Source organism: Saccopteryx leptura, chromosome 6 (genome assembly GCF_036850995.1).
Source record: "Saccopteryx leptura isolate mSacLep1 chromosome 6, mSacLep1_pri_phased_curated, whole genome shotgun sequence".
Classification (NCBI taxonomy): domain Eukaryota; kingdom Metazoa; phylum Chordata; class Mammalia; order Chiroptera; family Emballonuridae; genus Saccopteryx; species Saccopteryx leptura.
In genome coordinates, this window is record NC_089508.1 from 71,505,684 (window position 1) to 71,526,357 (window position 20,674).

Sequence of the window (20,674 nt, forward strand, 5' to 3'; positions counted from 1 at the left end):
TGGGAATTAGAGGTCAACCACAGAGATCTTTAGTATGTCCTCAGGACCAGCCAATCATCCAATGAGCTTCTAGTCAAGGGCTGAAGGTCATCAGGCAGGGTCCAGGCTCTACCAGGGTTCTGACACCACCTCCCTTATGGCCTGCTTCTAATGAAAAATGCCTGTGCTCCCTTCTCACCACAGGCACTGTGTTTCTGGAATGGGCATGGGCCGAGGAGGCCCGGAGCCACCTGCCAGCGGAGAAATGGATGACAATTCCCTCTCCCCAGAGGCTTGTTATGAGTGTAAGATCAATGGTTACCCAAGACGGGGCAGGAAACGGAGAAGCGCAAATGAAACAGATGCCGCCAACATCGAGGTGGGTCAGAACTGGTTTCCCCTGATGTCTCCTGTTGCACAAAGGCCTTCCAGATTCCTGTGGTTTCCTCCGAGGATGCTCCAAAGTGAGAAAAGCCTCCCTGGGGAGAAAATCCAGACATTCCCTGAGCTCTAGGCTGCATTTTACAAGAGTCTGCCGGGCTCTCTAGAGTTTCTTGCTGTTTTTAGGGAGTGGCCATTCGAAGGTTTTCACATACTTGCTCATTTCCTCTGTCTCGCCAAAAAGAAAGTCAAACACCCACCCAAAGTCTGCTGAAAGGACAGGGTCTGAACCAGGACAGCAAGTGGGCAGAATAGTAAAGTGACATAGTGCTCCCTACACAGGGACGCCAAGTTCTAAAACTAGAGGCTCCTCTCCTGAAAAGAGCCATGTGGAGAGCAAGGGAACTTGGATTCTAGACAAAAACAACATGGAGCTCAGGCAGCTGGGTTTTCTTTGCCTACGGCTGCTGCAGCCTTTCAGTCAACTCAGAAATGCACAGATATTCCCCCAGCCCTCTGGCTTCTGGCCTGGGGAGTCCGGCACATCTGGTCCCAGAGAGGCAAGGAGCAGCCAGGTGAAAAGCATTGAATATTAGCAGATCATCAGAGTCAGGAAGTAGGTTCATAGGTGTGTCCTTCAGAGGGACTGGTTTTGCATCCGTGAACAAAATTGGAATAGACTGGTTCTTTCTTAGCATGATGCTGCAATGCATCCGCTGTGGTTTAGGAAATGAGATAAGTCTTTGGAAGAAAATAATCTATTAAAACAGTGGTTCTCAAATTTGAGTGTGCGTCGGAATTATCTTGAAGGCTTCTTAAAATGGAGTTCCGGGAGACACCCCTAAGGTTTCTGATTCAGTCGTTCTTGGGAGCACTGAGAATTTGCATTTCTAACAATTCTCAGCTGCTGCTGCTGCTGCTGCTGGCCCAAGGACCACCCTTTGAGACCCACTGCATTAAAAGACCTCCAACTACAAGTGATTTCAACTTGACTTTCTTCTTGACATAAATTTAATATTATTTTAATATTATAAATATGTGCCAATTTAACACATTGTGATTTAAACAAAATGTTTCATGAATAAGCTTTTTTAACATAGTTTATAGAACCCGAGAAGAAAGATGTATCAGTGTGAGAATCGAGTCCCTTCTTCTTTATTATGGGAAATAAGTGGTATATTTACATTTTATTTAACACAATGCTGTGTGTCTTTTCAGGATCAGCCAGAGATGGAAGCCAATGTGAGTCTTGCAAGTTGGGACGCTGAGAAGATAGCTCTGTTTGCTTTCAATCTTTCCCACGTCAGTAACAAGGTCCGAATCCTCGAACTCCTTCCTGCTCTTACGACTCTGACGAATCACAACAGATACTTGATTGAATCTGGAAATGAAAATGGCTTCTTTAAAATCAACCAAAAGGAAGGGATCAGCTACCTCCACTTCACAAAGAAGAAGCCAGTGGCTGGAACCTATTCATTACAAATCAGCAGTACTCCACTTTATAAAAAGAAAGAACTTAATCAGCTAGAAGATAAATATGACAAAGACTACCTCAGTGGTGAACTGGGTGATAATCTGAAAATGAAAATTCAGATTTTGCTTCATTAATTCACCATACAGAGACCAAATAATTAAAAAACAAAGATAGATAGGTAGAACTGAATTTTTTCCCCGATCAGAATTTCATATCATAGGTACAATCTTTCACCACATAAATTTCTAGAAATAAGCACTATTCTTGTATTACAAAAGCAAGGTACAGGTGACTACCCTAGTTCAAAACAACCACTTTCTCAGGCTTGTCATGTGCGTAGCTAAGCTACCTTGTCATCTGTGTTGATTCTTGAAAACTGGGATGTGTATTTCCATGGGGGGCTGGCCATTCACATTCACGTGCCATCCTTCTAGCAGACATACAGGAATGTGCTCTCAATTGATGCACCGTTCTGTTTTTTCAGATTATAAAACTTTGCTTCTCCAAATAAAAATAACTAGGTTGGCCATTTCTAATATCTATTTGGTGCTAGTAAATTCTAAAACTAGATTCATACGTGCACTGTAATATTTACACAACTTAGAAACCAAATTACAAGTACTCAACTCAGATACTTCATTAATTTCAATCAACCAAAGTTAGTTCAGTAGCTTATCTCAGTTATGAGTATAATACATTACATGTAAATTAAGTGTGTGTATACTGTAATCGTGCTATTTTTTATCATTGAAACATTTATAAACTAGAATAATAATGCCCTTAATGTGAGGGTTTGTAATGGTGCTTATTAAGACCAAAGACTTGTTAAATGTGTACAACAAGTGGTGTTGAAATTTCTGTGACTGGCCCACACGTGCATGGAGGTCTGGGAGGACCAAGAAACAGCCTCAGCAGCTAGAGGATCACCAGCGCATTCTTCGTCACACCTGTGCAATCTTCCAAAATTACCCTCGGTCATTCTTGTCAACAAAGGGTCCATGTCATAAATGTCACAATAAAACAGTCTCTTCTTTTTTTTAGTGTACCCCTTGGCTTTGTGTTCTTGCATGGACGTGGGATTGGAGGGGTCATTCTGGAGACTAAATAAAGTCTCCTGAATTTGAATTATCCTGGGTCTGTTACTGACAGCTTCTAAAGCTGCCAAGTGTATAACCACTATGAGCAAATTGAACATAGTTGAGTCAGTCTCTTATTTTAGAATTCATGAAAGACAGCAGCGTGATTTCCCACCAAGAAGAAAGTTAGATTGTAGCATCATTTCTAAAACGTGACCTAATTATTATGGTGACTTTTAAACTCCTAGATTTAAGTGCTTTAAAATATTCAGTTTAGTCATTGTCTTAGAGCACATGTGTTTCATTATAAAAGATTTATCATGCCCCTCCCCCTCAAATATACACGCAGTCTTGGCAAGCCTTAGGTGTTCCATCCCTCTTTCCCCCCTAAACATCTGTTGTTAGTCAGTGCTAGTCTAATTACAAAGGGATAATTCCAAATTGAATCCAATGGAAGGCTATAACTCTTGTTTTCTGAATAAGCTGAAAATGCAGTTTTATTTCAAGTGCAATATTAAATATTTAACAATGAAGCTCATTCAGATGATATGAAATGATTAAAATCCCTAAGGCCAGTAAAGTAGAGGGTAGTGAAAATAAAGGTAAATGAGATTGCTAATGAAAGGAGAAGAGACCATACAGACCCAGACAGGTTCTCTCAAAATGAGAAAAGAGCTAAGCCAAAGAAGATGGAGCAAGTATATTCGAGAAGATAAAATCAGGGTCAACTGGTGTGGAGCTTAGTTTAGCACATACCTGCCCAGTTATGGAGCTGCCCTCTGAGAGAATTGGTTTTCTTGCAATGCAGTGACTTCCCTGTCACTAGCTGGAAGGTTTCAGTTCAGGCACAGTGTCAACCAATGGACAAAGATGCTTTCTCCTATGTAACAAGCCGTGAACATCTTAAAGTATTTTTCATTTCTTTTATTTTGCCATCCAAAAAAAAAAAATTTGCTCATAATAGGTGCTCAATAGAGATGAGTCGAATGACTATTTTGGAAAAGATTTGTACCTTCATTTGGAAGTTAAATTTATGACTCAAAATTTCCTTCTAACTCTGCGCCTATAGTTCTATGAGGGAATTGTACTAAAATTGTTAGAGGAGAATGAATATATAGCATATGGTAGATGACAGTTTGCATATACGGAAAATGTCTTTGGTAATTTAAGCAGAACTGCATTATATTCAATAACGGTTTTTCTTTATAACAAACAACAGAAGAAAATAGAATTGGCACATAGTAGATCACTTTGATATTTTTAATAGTCTCAGTCTGGATTTTATTTGTTTCAGAGCCAACAATTTTCAACAGCATATTTTCCATGTTTCTGACTGTAACAAAACATTTTCCTCATTGTTCCATTGTAAATATTCCTCTTGTCGGAACCCTTTTAATCCCGATTTAAACCTGTACCTTTTCATTGTGTGTGACCTTTCGATTTTACTCTCAGTGGTTGAAGAACTTGGTTTTGTAAATTGCTCAGAAGCTTGAAAACGTCTGTCTCTACCCCCACCCCCAGCCCATTTCATTTGCCAATAATTATTTTGTAAGTAGGGTTGAAATGAACTCAGCTGGCCTTGTGAAATGTTAAACTTGCACAAACAACTACATTTTTGTTCAACAAATAGCACTTTACTCAGCCAAAATTGCTTTGGACATTGCCATTACAAATACTGTTAAACTTCAGATATTGTGTTTGTAAATTAGATGAGCCAAAATAAAGGACAATTAAGTTGATGCTATATTATGTACTTAAAAGTCGTATACCTATAAACTCCTAGAAATTTTAAAAGCACAGTCAGCTTTGTCCACAGAATGTATTTTATTCTGATTTAACTGTCGTTCTTAGAGGTATATTAGAAATGGGATTATTAAATGGTTTACGAGCATTGTTTTTCAATGCTAGCAGATTATTACTGGGAGAAAGATTAGTTTTCACATACATAGCTGAAGACAGTTATTTTCTCCTTGCCAATTTTAAATAACATTCTGTATGCTCCCAAAAATGAAAAAGAAAACTAATTGACTTCATTAAACTTTTCGAAACCCAGTGTGAGCCTGACATTATGTATTGTCAGAATACTGAGTTTAAAATTAGAGAGAAACAAGAAAGCTGTGAATTTGATTTTGCAAATTCTCCTGTGTACCCATGACAGGGTTCACTTCACAGGGTCGGGTCTCAATGAAAGGGTCTGACGTTCTCACAGATGACCGTAAACAGGAGAGTCTCGGACACTCGACATCCGACATACATTTGACAGGGCCTGGCAGCCTCACAAAATCTGTTATTTCAACTAACTGCTAATGAATCCAGAATGGGTTTTTTGGCAAACAAAATCATAAACCTCTTTTTAGGACATGGGCTGTTCTGCATCCTTGATTCAAGTCTGAATTAGGATCTCTACAAACGGATGTCGGTTTCGATTTTACCCTTGGACAGTGAAAGGTGCATCCTTTTTAGGGGCTCGAAGTCATAGCTCAACTCTGCGCTCTTTGACCACTGTTGTTTTTGTTCCTCATAAAGTAATCATTGTAATTTTTGATCCTTGTGACTAGTCCCATTTCATAAATAAATGCAGCCTTCACCTCTCTCTCTCTCTCTCTCTCTCTCTCTCTCTCTCTCTGCTCCCTTTTGCCTCTTACAGGTTGGTTACAGTGTCAGCTAGAAGGCATCGCGCTCAGCATTTCTAAAATGCTAGCTTGGGTTCAAAGTTAAGCAACACTGAGGTAGAAACGTTTCTAAACGTTTCTAACAAACGTTTAACAGCTGCTCCACTCGGCAGTTCCTGGGTACCTTCCATACCCCACCTGATGTGTGCTTTGCAGCTGTGCTGGGACTTGTAGAAATCAGAAGAGGCCTGTTTCCTTGTTAACAAAATTCTCTCTGGAGGAGAATTAAACCTGAATGATTCAGCTTTTGCTTCTTCTGGAAATAGAGACATTTGAAAACATCCTGATGATAATTGCACATCCCATTGAGCCCACTAGCTATCGACAGGAAGAGGTCACAGGACTGTGTTGTTGTGTCTGCGTGGTGAGCTCTGCTCTGGATGTCCCCAACAGCTCTGCTAGGTAGAAGGCCAGACCTGTCAGGAAAGATTAATGGGACCTTGACATGTCAGGATTTCAAAGGCCTGGCAGACTGGATGGTTTGTGTCTGTGTATTTTTGTTGCTACATGAAATCACCATCATGTGTTGTTCATGTTCATGTTCAGCCTTTCTGCCTTTGGTTGCACCAAGATTATACCCCTTTGGCATGTTCACTGCACTTCTCTATGGCAGTCCTGTGATCCAAACCCAGGGATCCTAGGTAGGATGACAAGCTTCTCCAAGGTCTGCTGTGTCCTACACGTCTGTAGATTGACCGTAGCAAGCTCTCTTGTGGGTTCTTCACAGTAAATTGTGAGCCCGAGAGTTGGTCTACTGCAGAACCAGCTTCCCAGGAGCAAATGGCTCCTGATCCTGCCCATCCAGTCCAAGCCCACCCACCCACACTGACCTCACATTCCCTTGGAAAGGACATGGAAGCTGGGGGCACCATTCCTGGAGGCTGATGCTCTTGGTCTCAAGATTTTTTCCCTCAGGGTCTATGAGTCTTGGTGCACAGAATTTTGACATTTTCTTGTCTTGTAAAGAAAGTTTGCTGAAAGGTTAGTCCAGTCCTGAGGTCCTCAGGAGCACCTGGTCCAGAGTCCTGACACTGCAGGAAATCCGAGGTGAGAAAGCTGTGCTCAAGTGTTAGTTCCCTTTCTAAGTTATTGGGCCAGGGCAACTTCTTGATGTCTCTGAGTCTTGTTTTCCTCTTCAGCATTTTGGGGTTAATAATACCCTTTAACACACTCACAAGAATCAGTATTGTCTGTGGTAGAGAGAGAGAGAGAGAGATTATAGATAGATAGATAGATGATAGATAGATAGATACATAGAAAATAGAGAAATAGAGATATATATATAGAATTTTTAAAATCTAACACCTCTAGTTCAAAAAGTACTTGTGAATAGCGTTCCTCTGAACCTCACTTCCATCCTGGGTAATTATAAACTTCATTGTGCACGAGTTCAGCTGTCTTGCCAAAAGGTCTCGCACCTTAAAGAGGTAGAGCTGAGACCAGAAACTCCAGACCTTGACACAGCATGTACTCAATTCACTGTGCATGCCCAGAGAACAAGTAAGACACAATATATAAAAGCAAAATATGAACCTGTGAAGCTACAAATTACATTTGTGATTCAAGATCCAGGCTTCTCTGTACTCTTCCAGCAACTGAGTAAACACCAAGGAAAGAACGAGCCACAGCACCTCGCTCAGCCCTCTTGCTTCCCCTCCCCCCACCTCCTGAGACCCTCTGCTGCCTCCCCTGTGTCATATGAGAGCTCTGCGGCTAGAGTCTGCTTCGTCCTCACAGCTGCATTGCTCAGCTCGGTGCCTGACACACAGGAAGCACTTAATATGTGTTGCGTGTATCGATATCTGAGACTGGAGAAAAGAAAAATACAGGTGAAACTGGAAAAACCCCTACAGAAGAGCAAGCCGTTTCCTTCTCTCTCTGTGACCTCTTCCTCTCCTTCCTTTCCTTTGTTTTTCTCAGCAAATACTTTTTTCCTTTTTATTGAATTGATGGCATGGATGGACCTGGAGAGCATTATGTTAAGTGAAATAAGCCCGTCAGAGAAAGACAAGTCAGAGAAAGACAAGTACCATATGAGATCAACAACTCTCTACTGAGCACTTTCCTTGTGTCACCTGAATGAAGCGTGGGGGACAAAGGGGAGTGGAGCCGGGTTTCTAGCCTACAGAAACTTTAAAACAAAGGGTGGCAGAGCAGCTGTCTCTAGTTGTATCTTTGGTGGAGACATGGTTAGACTTTGCAGGCTTCTGAAGGAAGAGGCAGGGTTAGGTGGCCTCACTTTCCCCAGTCCTAAGAGACAGGGGCAAGGTACGATGTTGTAGTTAATCCACCTTTGACATCTAAAAGACCCATGTCTAGATCTGTACCAATCATCAGAATTAGAAACACTATTCTGGCATATCTCCCCCACCTAAAGCTGAAACAGGGTGATTTTCAGTAGTGAGCGCATTTTTAGCGTTAGATTCCTACCTTTAATGAAACTTACCCTGAAATCGAACATGTTAAATATAAGCAGAGTGGGAAAGCCTGGGGTTTCTCTGCTCACTCCTTCCAAGACAATTTCGATTGAAATTACAACCAAAAGGTCTTTGAGAGTTTTACTGATTCTACATATAATTTATAAAGTTAACTTTAAGTGTTGACACAAACTCTAAGCCCATGGTTCTTAAATAAGGGTGTTATAAACACATGCCAAATAATGAAATTATCAACATTTTCATAGTATTAATACATGGCAGAAACTGACTAGATGCTTACCAACCCCATTTTTCACTCTTGGGCCCATAGAAAGGTATCTCCTAACATCCTCTGCAGTCAGGTTATGGTCAGGTGATGGATTCTAACCATTTGGATGTCAGGAGAAGTGCTATACACCATTTCCTGCTCAAGCAAAAAATACACACACACATGTACACATATATACATACATATATACACATACAGTCATTCACACTCACAGGAAGTAAACTTTATTGTATTAGCCACTGATTCTTTAGGATTATTTGTTATATATTTGTTATATTTATAAATATATGTGTGTAATGCCAGTGGCCAAGGCCAGGCAGGTTCACACCGGATTTGGGCAGACGGTAGAGAAACTGCATAGCCAGAAAGGGTTGGGCCATTCCGTTTAATAAAGTCTCACAACAGCGGACAAGCACACAGGCAGGGGAAACTGCCTCTCAGGCAAACAAACAGCAAAATGGTCCCTCACAGTGGCGGGCAGGTGATCCGCGCATCCACAGTCCCCCATCTCTCCAGCGCAAGCACCCATAGCTTATGTAGGCCACACAAACATGGTGCAGCCACACACCCATGCACCAATTTCACTAAGTGCTTACAACCAGTAACCCCATGAGCAAGCCTAACACAGCTGCCCCACAATATGTAAATTTTTATATATGCATATTTGTCTAGACTGTCTAGAGTCATACATATATATGTGTATTAGTCAGGGTAAATCACATATATCCACTTTTTTTTTTTTCACTACAAAGCATCCCCATCCGCTTTAGCTGCGCATTCAAATGACTCAGGGAGGTTTTTAAAATCCCAGCGTCTAGGCCTGACCTGTGGTGGTGCAATGGGTAAAGCATTGACCTGGAAAGCTGAGGTTGCCAGTTCAAAACCCCAGGCTTGCCTAGTCAAGGCACATATGGGAGTTGATGCTTTCTGCTTCTCCCTCTTTCTCTCTCTCTGTCTCCTCTCTCTAAAATGAATAATAATAATTAAAAAAATCAGCATCCAGGCTACTCCTCACATCCAACAATTCAGAATCTCTGGAGCTTCAGCCCAGCCATTATCAGCCGTAAGAGCTCTCCAGGTGATTCCAGTCTGCGGCCAAGACTGAAACTGCAGCTCTAAATCTTCAGGCCCATTGTGAATGACAACTCGGGAAAGTGCACCTCGGAACTGTGATATGCATTCCATCCTGTTAACATTGTTGGTCTATATGTCACTGGGTTACCATATAATAACCTTGACATTTTCCGACCCTGTGGACTGTAGTTTTTCCATTGGAGTTTGGGGTGCAGCATCAGTGGGGAACAATCAAGCAGCAGTGAGGTGTGGCTGTCACCAGGTGGTTGCCTAGACTCATTAACCTACCCGTGACTGTCACTCGCACCAGCCTGTTGGCAAGATAAAGGTTTTTGCCTCCAGACAGGGTAGTTCATGGTCTCAAGAGTCAACATCTCTATTGTGAAGTCTGTTCATAGCAAAATGTTGGGTGAGCCCGCTAAAAATATCTAAGTCAGAACTATGGCCCAGTTAACTCAAATTTCCTCACCTTTATAAAACTGGAAAAGATAAATTTATTCTTTTGAAGCAGATAGTTCTCTGGAGTAAAATGGAAATTACCTTTCAAGAAATGATCGATTTCTGCTAAGCATGTGCAATTTAAAGTGGTGAGACAGAGGGTCAGGCCACCATCCAGCCCCCTGACCTGACTCCAGGTTCATGTCACTCAGCCTTGAAATGCTGAAATGAGCCCTGGCCGGTTGGCTCAGTGGTAGAGCATCGGCCTGGCGTGCAGGAGTCCTGGTTTCTATTCCCGGCCAGGGCACACAGGAGAAGCCCCCATCTGCTTCTCCACCCCTCCCCCTCTCCTTCCTCTCTGTCTCTCTCTTCCCCTCCCTCAGCCGAGGCTCCATTGGAGCAAAGTTGGCCGGGCACTGAGGATGGTTCTGTGGCCTCTACCTCAGGTGCTAGAATGGCTCTGGTTGCAGCAGAGCAATGCCCCAGATGGGCAGAGCATCGCCCCCCAGTGGGCATGCCGGGTAGATCCCGGTCGGGTGCATGCGGGGTCTGACTGTCTCCCCATTTCCAACTTCAGAAAAATACACACACAAAAGAAATGCTGAAATGACAGCATGGTGTCATTTATCAGAACTAAGCGATGAGTTCTGTAATCTAAAATTTAAACCTTTAGTATGACTTCCAAGAAGTTTTTTGGTTCAGAAAACCACAAAAGAAAAACTTAAGACCAAACAGGAAATATAGAAAAGTGTGGGCCCTGGCCAGTTAGCTCAGCCATAGAGCATCGCCCAGCATGTGGATGTCCTGGGTTTGATTCCAGTCAGGGCATGCAGGAGAAATGCCCATCTGCTTGTCCATCCCTCCTCCTCTCGCTTCTCTCTGTGTGTCTCTCTCCCCCTCCTGCAGCCATGCTGAAATGTTTCGAGCAAGTAGGCTCCAGGCACTGAGGTGGCTCCATGGCCTCATCTCAGGTGCTAAAATAGTTTGGTTGCTGAGTAACAGAGCAGCAGCCCCACATGGCAGAGTATTGCCCCGTAGGGGCCTTGTGGGGTGGACCCCAGTTGGGCACATGTGGGAGTCTGTCTCTCTGCCTCCCCTGCTCTCACTTAAAAAGAAAACAAAGAAAAGAAAAGTGGGGCATTATTGCCAATCTGAGAGTCAGAAAAAGGAACTTTAAAATGTATTTTGAGTAAGAATGCTCAATTATATTCCCACATACTGTATGTGTGAAGAACTATCTGATTAGAGATGACAAGTAAAGCTACGCAATAAAAAATTATTCCAATTCAGTTTAAATGGTATGTTATATTCAACACATGTAATAAATCCCTTATGTGGAATATATAGAGAGATTTATTCAGTTAAGAAAAAAATCAATTTTTTCCTGACTCTGTGAAGTAAATGTTAACTATAGTAAATGTTAAAAATGTAAATTACAGGTTTGAAGGCCTGAGGTGGGGCCTGAGAGTCTTCATTTTTAACAAACATACGCGTGATGCCCAGACTGCTCCTATACAACTTTATTTACAAACACAGGTAGCCAGCCCATAGTTCTGCAGATTGAATTTCTGAACTATGACTGTCTTGCTTACTGAGCATTTGGGGTGCCCTGGAGAGAAGGGCCTGCCTCTCCTGGCCCTAGTCCTGGCCGTCGGAACAGCCTGCTGCCCACACTGGTCTGTGACTGATTCACACACACTTCACTTTCTAATCCATGAGTTCAGCCTCCCAGCCTACCTCCACCCCACACTCCCAGTTCTTATCTCACATCAAATGTATTCAAAACTCAACATTTCAAGAAAATATTAGAATGTATAGGAATCGTATATATTGTTTCTGAACATTATAGCTCTCCCTAAATGAAATTCCTGGATCAGGGAAATAATTTTTAAAATGCTTTATGGTAACTGTAGATGCTGTATTTCCTCATGGTGCACGTGTATGTGCATGCGTGTACATGCATGTGTGTGTATTCCCCCTTTTTAAATGAAGTCCAAATATTTAAAAAATTTTCTCTAATAGGGAGTGATGAAAAACAAGTTGCTTCATAATGGGTGGGCAGTTATTCTCTATCTATTATCATCAGAATATTTGTCAGCAGATGTAAGGAAATATATTTATATGTAAAGAACATGTTAAACACTATCGGACTTAAAAGGAACTGCAACTGCCTCTAATAGTGGAGGACAGACTGATTTTTCTTTAATAAGCTAAACTGACTTCAGATAAACCATGATTTTTTCATTGCTCTTATGCTTTGAATATGTGTCCTCTTTTTAAAAACACATTGACACAATTCCCAAAGACTCAACATACCAATCTGATGAGATGGTTGATCTTCATCAACTTAATATTTTATCCTGGGCCGAAGTACTTAGCAACATCTTCCAACTTAGAGATTTCATCATACATCTCGTGTGTATCGCTCATTTATAAAAATATGAAATAAGGTCACCTCCAGCATGGTTCCCTCCCAATCTGTTTCCAAAGACCTCAATAATCGGCCCCTCCTTTCCCTGTCTGGTTTCTGCTTCACTGGTTACAAACCACAAAAGGACTTTTATCCAAATAGATACACCCATTTACTCACTTACTGAGTAACGAGTTTATACAAAAATGCACTTTACAGGGTGGGGTGGGGGGAAGCCCAGGAAACTGGACCAGCAGGCGAGGGTCTCGGAGGAAGAGAACGAGAGGAGGTGTGCCATGGGGTGGGTGGTAGGTGGCCTCAGAGGGGCAGTGTTCAAACAGGTGGCCCAGGAAGTTGATTTTGCTTATTTTAAACCAAGATACTTTTGCCTCTGAGTAAATATTTATTGAGATCTTCTGTGTGATTTGCACTGTACTAAGCTTTATGGCAAGTTTAGAAGGGGTCTACAACTTTAAACCACTACTCAGGATATTTCAAATCTAATGACAAGATTAACACACATGAAGCCACTGCCTAAGAGTGCATGTACAGACACGCACACACTTAAATTACAGTGAATATTTGGTTTCTACGATGTCCTAAGAACTTCAGAAATATCTTATTTATGACTCATAACCATTCTGCAAAGTTAGGTACTGTTCAACTCCTCTTATGGATGAAGACTCTGAGGCTCAAGAAGGGTGAGTAATCTTCCCAACATGACACAGCCACCAAGGGACAAAGATGGATTCAGTCCTGAGTTGATAACTCTGTTTTGGTCCGTGAACATCTCAGTGATTTCACCTAATAAAACTTTATTTACTGCCTGAAGTTTATAGATATTCTTGGTTGCCCCTCCTGGGAGGTGATTGTCTAGGTAATGACTTGGGAATCCAGGCCCCTTCCTTCCAATGTTTGGCATCCAAGATTGTCGATGAAGAGGAAGGGTGAGTGGCGATGGCACGTGAGACTCTGTACCCACCCCTACCCAGATGCACTGCAGATCATCTTCCTTTCATCGACCACGGTTCATTTCACAGCCCCAGCATGAGGCAGAGGGCTTGGGAAATGGAGTGGCTGGGTCGCTGCGTCCCGGAAACAGCCCGACCTGATGGAAGGAGAGCGACGTCTTTATCTGTCAGCTGCCTCCCCTGCTACGAACTCCCAAAGCCTCTCAACGTCACGCTTCTGAACCATACGAGGAAGAGCTAAATGATGCGGTGCTCAATTACAGCTCCTGAAAGAAGTTCAGAAGAATGGGAGAGCGGAAGTTTGGTGTAGAAAAAGGGAACCTGAATAAGCTGCTGAAAAGTAGGGATGAGGAAGACCTTTCTGACCGAGGAGAACCATACTAAGCATGCAGAGTGGGGAAGGTAATGATGCGCTCACCATTGTGCTACGAGATCCAGAGCAGTGATACCTGTGGGAGGCCAAGCTCCCAGGAGCAGGCAGCTCTTTGAAGAAAAAAAAAAATAGGGCTTCTAAGTGCTTTTCAGCTGATGCAGACTGTATGTTTCTCAGGGACTTCTCAAAATGGAAACACCCAGAGGCCAGGGACCATGTCTGGCATGTTGTATTTTGCTACTCAGCACCTAGAACTTAGCAACCGCTCAGAAATAATGAGTTGTAAATATTCTATGGGCAAGGGTGGGCTTTTGAAAAATGAGCCAAGAGATGAATGGTCCAAGGTCTTCCTCTGCTGTTGTTGTCAACTGTGGGGCTTTTCATTATCTAAAAGGAGTTGTCGCCTGACCTGTGGTGGCCCAGTGGATAAAGCGTCGACCTGGAAACACTGAGGTTGCCGGTTCGAAACCCTGGGCTTGCCAGGTCAAGGCACATATGGGAGTTGATGCTTCCTGCTCCTCCTCTCTCTCTCTCTCTCTCTCTCTCTGCCTCTCTCTCTCCTTTCTAAAAATGAGTAAATAAAAAAAAAATTTTAAAAAAATAAAAATAAAAAAATAAATAAATAAAAGGAGTTGTCAATTCCTTGACTTGAAACATATATCCTTTTCACAAAAGAAGTCCTAACATTTGGTAAGGGAACATAGAGCAGAGGTGGTGAAAGACCATTTATTTCCATCAGGGATGTTGGTAAAATCTTCTTGGAGATGTGGAAGCCACGCTGGGCTTATATAGAGAGACTATCCTAAGGGCACTAAAGTGGGCAAGAACAGAGCAGAGAGTAGGGCCAGCTGACAGGGACAGTCTGGAGAGGGAGGAGCAGGGTCTTGAGGCTGTGTCACAGAGAGCCTCGTTGGAATACAGTGGGCTGTGTGGGGAATATTAGGAGTGTCAATCCAGCGGGAGTGTACAGGATTGTCTCAGGCAGTGGGACAAATCAGCAAGCCTCTGACTCCCTTTCTCCATTGCTCCTTTAGAACCACTTGCCCAATGTCCCCTTATCTCGATGGGCGCTTAGTCATGAGGGCAGGAGTCAATCACCTGTTGAAGAATGAACGCCTGCAGGTGTGCAGGCAGGGAGCCTTAGCCAAGTGGAAGGGAAAGAATGGATTCAAGAGCCACATGAGGTGAGTGGTCCTTTTCCCTGCATGGCTGTTCTGTTGAGTGACTTCTCCCCTGTCTCTGGTTTTCCACCTTTACCTGGTCCCCTCTGTGTGCACACTGAAAAGACAGGATTACAGAAGAGGTTATGGAAGACTCAGAGTAAAGGGGCTCGGATAAGACCTTGTTAAAGGAAAAGACAGGTGAAGCAAGTGTGAGGGAGGCTCAATGGCTTGGGGATGGGCAACATCTTAAAGCCTTAGTGGCTGTGGAATGCAGGACCCTGTGTTGGGAGAAGTGAAAACAAGCAACTGAATTCATTGCGCATGTCTGGAGTTAGCGGTTACAGAATGTCATTTTACCTTGGTGGCTACCAAAGAATAGGAACATAGAAGAACAGAGCTCTGTTAAGCTTATAAAGAGCCAACAGGACAAAAGGCAGTGGCAGGATGGGTGGCGAATCTGGGCAAGCAGATGAAGCTTTCTGTGCTTTCGTGGGCACATCTGTGAAGGGAAGTTGCTATGGTGCTGCGGAAGGCTGCCCTGGGTGACCTCCATGCCCACCTGTTCCCCTTTCTTCCCCCTCCAAGCCCATCACCAATGCTTCCAGGAGATTCCATAGGAATGACTGGGATGGCCCAGCCCATGTCACCCTCCATTTTCTGGTTTCTTGAGGGACACAGAAAAGCTCCTGGCAAGAATATGGAAGGCAAGGTTTGCAACTCAAGTTGATAACAGGGCACCTCTACCCTCACATGGGTAAAGAGATGTGAATCTTCTTTTGAGAGAATTGATGCAGGCCCTGTGCTCCAAAATTCGAAAGTCCTGCATCTCAGTCCCCAGCCAAGGCCTTGTACATTCAAAAAGTACTTCCAACTTGCAAAATGCAGTCATGTGGGCATGTTCTCCCCAAGACGGAGAGTAATAAACAACCCAATGAACCCAAGGTCTGGCCGCTGTGTGTTCCAAGGGAGGGGAGGCAGTCCTGACCATGTGAGGTGCCCCACACCCTCTATCCTCTCTTTCTCACAACCTTTAGGCCCTCAGGGAGTGCTAGAGGAGATGACCTAGTGCTCAAGGCTCCCAATTCTGGGCAAGCCCAGGCCACCCTCTCTGCTCCCAACCACAGCAGACAACTAAGAGGACAGATCCTCCCAGCTCAGATCTGCGGTTGGAAGCAGTCTCAGCAGGGCTGTGCAAATTAGGTCAGACTTCTGTGCTAGGATGAGAGATTCCTTGGAGTGACCGGGTATGTGTCAGCTGCTAAATGATTCCACTCTCCTTTCCCAGGTCCTATGCTGCCGCCCTCCCCACAGGGAGCCTCAGCTGCCAAGGAGCACTGCCCTGCACTCTGGCTGCTGTGGCACGTGTGCTTAACAATAGTGAGCATTGTTTATGGATCCCTTAAAATATGTCAGGCAGCATGCTAACCACTTCACAAATGTAACCGATTCACCAGCTCAGTATATGAAGGGAGCTCACATTCTGTCAAATGAGCACTGAATGCCTCTGCATTGTGGTATGTCTGTGCAAAAGCTCCACAGCCCCAAGAAGCCTTCGTCTGTTCAAAGAGTCAGTTTAAGTGAGTACTGCCTTAAGGCATAAAACCCAAAACCTTACCTAGTCTGCCAAGGAGCCTCACTCTTTTTGGCTGTGGTCGCCACTGCCAGCAGTCACTGTTGAGATTCCATGAAACTTCCCTAGAAACATTCTCTCAATGAAATGAATGACCTGGTGTCTGAAGTGGTTTCTGCCCACTCCAGGAGCCAGATCCTTTCAAAAAAGGATTTCCAGTAATGGGAACAAGTTTGAAACATTGTGGATGTCTGAAATGCACCTGCTATACTCCACTGTCCTATGTCCATGTCACGTAAACACATCAAACACCAAATGCTAGGGCACAGCTCTTTATACACGCTGTTCTGAGATCCAACACAGAGTTATTTTTTCTGTCTCAGCTGTGCATTGTACTTTCTATGCCTGTCAATGGTGAAAAGGGAACTCCTCACCATATATAACATCGATCCTATTTCCTATCTCAGTATGACCAAGCATGTTTTTCAGGGAATCACCCATCTTATTTGTGGGTTATCTTCTTAAATTATCTCATGCCTTTGGATTATTAGCTTCATTTCACAATTGAGAAACCAGGTCAATGATGAGAAAGGAATTGCTCAAGATCACTCAGCAAATAATGGTAGACCTGGGATTTAAACCCACATCTTGATTTACAACACAGCTCCGCTCCAACTCACTGAGTTGTTTGTGGTTGGGATGTTCATCCAAGAAAAAGTCAAGGGAAGTGGCTCCTTAAATAAGTAAATGAGTTTCTTTGTGGAGTCCCTTGACTTGGGGGAAATGAGGAAAGCCATAGGGAGGCAGTGAAGCTAAAACCCCATATCTAAACTGCACTGGAGATGAACACTAAGTAGTTTGTGAGTAGCCAGGACTCACATGTTATGCCATGTGTAGGGTGTGGCAGTTTAGCACACAAGTTGGCCTTGGTCTGTGGCCTGGCCTGACTCTTTTACTAGGCCAGTGGTCAGCAAACTCATTAGTCAACAGAGCCAAATATCAACTGTACAACGATTGAAATTTCTTTTGAAAGCCAAATTTTTTAAACTTAAACTATATAGGTGGGTACATTCCTTATCAAGGTAGCGCCCGCATGCGGTATTTTGTGGAAGAGCCACACTCAAGGGGCCAAAGAGCCACGTGTGGCTCACAAGCTGCAGTTTGCCAACCACTGTTAACTAGGCCAACTGCATGGGTTAAGAAGACCTAGAAGAATAAGTGTGAGAGAATCTAATGGCATGTGTGCCAACTATGAGCCTGTGTCCATTTTTAAGCCAGTTTTTGGTCTCAACCTCCGAACCTGCTCCCTTGGCCATAATTATCTATGCCCTGGGTCTGAGGCTTTTTGGACAGAAACACATGAAAATAAAGGCTTTATTTGGTCTCACTTTAAAGTCACTTGGATAAATAAACTTGACTTTTCCAGTACCATCTGGGATCACCTTCTTTTACCCTAACAAAGGCCCATCATGATGAAACACTATCTGCATCAAACAAGAAGTTCAGATGAAAAATATTTGAACAGTAGTTAGATTTCAGTCCTCGGCAAAAGCCAAGTAGCTGATGTAGAAATCAGAGAGCAGAAGCTATGGGTACAGAGAAGATCAGGAGCAGGTGTTCTGAGAGAGACCCATATTCTGGGATGAGGGTGGAGGAATGTCAGCAGGAAGTAAGCAGCGAACCACCAAGCCAAAGCAAATACAGGATCCAAAGCTGCCCATATGGTCTCTCCATAAAGAACATTGCCAAGAAAGCTCACAGCAGGGAGAAGAGTGGAAGATTCTCGGCACCTTGCTTAGCAGCCAACAGCCGGGGGCGGTGATGCCAGCCATGCATTCTGAGCTCTACCTCTTGAGCAACGCAGATGGCATTTTTCTGTCCTCTTAATCTGGGTACAAGAGGCTTGAATCCTATCTCCACCCACATCCTCTAGATTGAAAATAATGCTTTCCCCTGGATTTCTTTGAAATCAAAGGTTTCAAAGGGTTTATATTATTGCCAACTCCTTTGACCATTCTATGTCTGTTGTGTACCATATTGACCAAGGTATCACATACAATGACCTCCCTCAAATTTCTAAACAATTCTTTCCTACTGCCTTCCAAAGTAAACTTTAAAGAATTTAGTGTGAGAGGAGCTGGAGGAGAGAATTCTTCATGATGATGTAAAGCAATTGATATGGATGGCAATGGTCTATCCTCATTGTATCTGCTTGTTTTGAACTTTTTCAAAGGATGAACACTCGCTAATATAACATATATGCTTAAACATATGATATCTCCTTCCTGACAGTGGGTAGATAGGTTTTTTAATATAAGCATCAGATAATAACCATAAATATAGCTAACATTTATTGAGAATGTACTCCATACCAGGCACTATTAAGAAATTTATATGGAGTAATTCATTTTATCCTAACAACTATTACTATCTTACAGATCAGGAAACTCTCTATTTAGAGATTGAGTGGTAAACAAACTTCTCCAAGGGGACACAGCTAATAAATAACAGGTCTAGGATTTGAGCCCAGGCAGTCTGACTTCAGACCTTCACTCATAACTATAGCCTATCTAGATCCCCTATCTAGAGCCCCAAAGTCATGAGAGAGAGTCAAGAATGGCTATAGGAGTAACTGGACCAACTATGTGAGAAGCTAGAAGATGGATAAGGGGAAAAGGGAGATGAGAGAGACTGAGAGACTATTAAATGGTCAACAGAATCTGGGTACTGAAGAATAATAACCTACTTCATGAAGAGGCTGATTTTTTCCTAGTCATACATTTGGACCTGGATTACAGCAAAGTTCAGGGGGAATAATGCAGCTCCAGTGGACAGGGAAGGTAGCCTCAAGCTACACCTGGAGAAACAGGGTAGGACAAATAAGGGCTCTGGTTCCTTGGAGGACTGGGACGGAGACTATCTCTGCTCCATGCTGCAGACACAAGAAGGTTCTTGGCTACTTGCCATGGACAATGAGAGTAATGGAACAAAGGTAGGAAAAACAGCAAAAGAGATATTTTGTCAAGAGTCTAAAGATCTTTAAGTATCCTTCGCTGTCTCTTGATCTTCAACTTCTTTTATTTCTAGAAATATTTTTTTAGTAATTGTATAGATGATAAATCTTTACTATGGAAAAGTTAAAAAATGCAGAAAGGTATAAAGTAGAAAATGTCAATCACTCAGGGATCAACTTACTACTCTGTTATATTACACCCATACATACATAGAAATGAGTCTTATAATAAAGGTTACACTTTAAATCAGTGAGGAAACACAAATTTTTCAATAAATGGTGATGATATAACTGGATGTCCATTTAGGAAAAGAAATGTAATATTTTCTTTCAGAATAACTCTATCTTTCATCACCATCATCATAAATAAATCTAAGTGGACTAAAAATCTAAATTTAAGCCACATAACTTATAGAGAACATGTAGGAGAATATCTTCATTTGCTTGTAATAAAAAAAATTCTTAAATAGACACCAAAAGCATTAATTAGAAAAGAAAAGATTGATAAATTCAGCTACGGTATAAGTAAGAACTTCTATTCATCAAAAGACAATACAGAGGCTACAAAGAGAAGACACTGGTCAAAGAAAATTTGCAACACCTATGACTGGCAAAGATCTAGTAACTACTATATATAAAGAATTTCTGTGAACTAATAAAAAAAAAGATACCCAGCAGAGAGAAAAACTTAGGCCCACAAAAAAACTGGTATATCATTGTCGATTGTGGCATTGTTCGGAATAGCCAAAAAATGGAAACAATCCAAAGGTCCATGAAATGTGCTATATCTATATAAAGAAATATTATCTGGTGTGGTATGAAAGGAGAGAAGGTTAGCACTCCCCTTGACAAGGATGGAAGAGGCTCTCGGGCCTAACAACATGCATACGGTTAAGAAATATTATCTGACAATAAAAAGAAATGAAGTACTGATATATGCTACAATATAGATGAACCATAAAAACATTACGCTACATGAAAGAAATAAATGACAAAGAACCAAAATTTTTTTTCTGAATGTCAAATATTTTAGTTAAAAGTTACTATTCTTTATTTTTTAATTTATTGTGTTTACATAGATTCTAGTGTTGCCCTGAATGCATCCCCCCTCCCCCATATTCCCCTCAACATCTTCCTTGCCCCCTTCCCAACATCTCCCTCCCCCCTTCCCTTCAAGTTTATCCCATCCTATCATCCCCTTTCCCTCTGTCCTCTTTTTCTCTGGTCCCTTTGATCTCTCCTCTGTCTCAATTTCATTCCTCAATTCACACTGTTTCTTGGATTCCTCAAATGAGTGAGGTCATATGATATTTTTCTTTCTCTGCCTGGCTTATTTCACTTAACATAATAGTTTCCAGGTCCATCCATGTTGTT

At 42.4% G+C, this 20,674-nt stretch overlaps 1 protein-coding gene and 1 non-coding gene across 2 annotated transcripts in view; both read left to right on the forward strand.

The window, feature by feature from the left end:
- Nucleotides 1-4,649, forward strand: part of FBN1 (fibrillin 1) — a 250,417-nt gene extending 245,768 nt beyond the window's left edge. Inside the window, exons 65-66 of the mRNA XM_066344305.1 lie at nt 184-358; nt 1,579-4,649. Of these exons, the coding sequence (XP_066200402.1) occupies nt 184-358; nt 1,579-1,968 (565 nt within the window). The 3' untranslated portion in view covers nt 1,969-4,649. The remainder of the gene's footprint in view (nt 1-183; nt 359-1,578) is intronic.
- A 15,461-nt stretch (nt 4,650-20,110) lies between these two features.
- Nucleotides 20,111-20,238, forward strand: LOC136377982 (U6atac minor spliceosomal RNA). The gene has a single exon (XR_010746575.1). It is a non-coding gene; the product is annotated as a U6atac minor spliceosomal RNA (small nuclear RNA).
- Nucleotides 20,239-20,674: the final 436 nt, after the last annotated feature.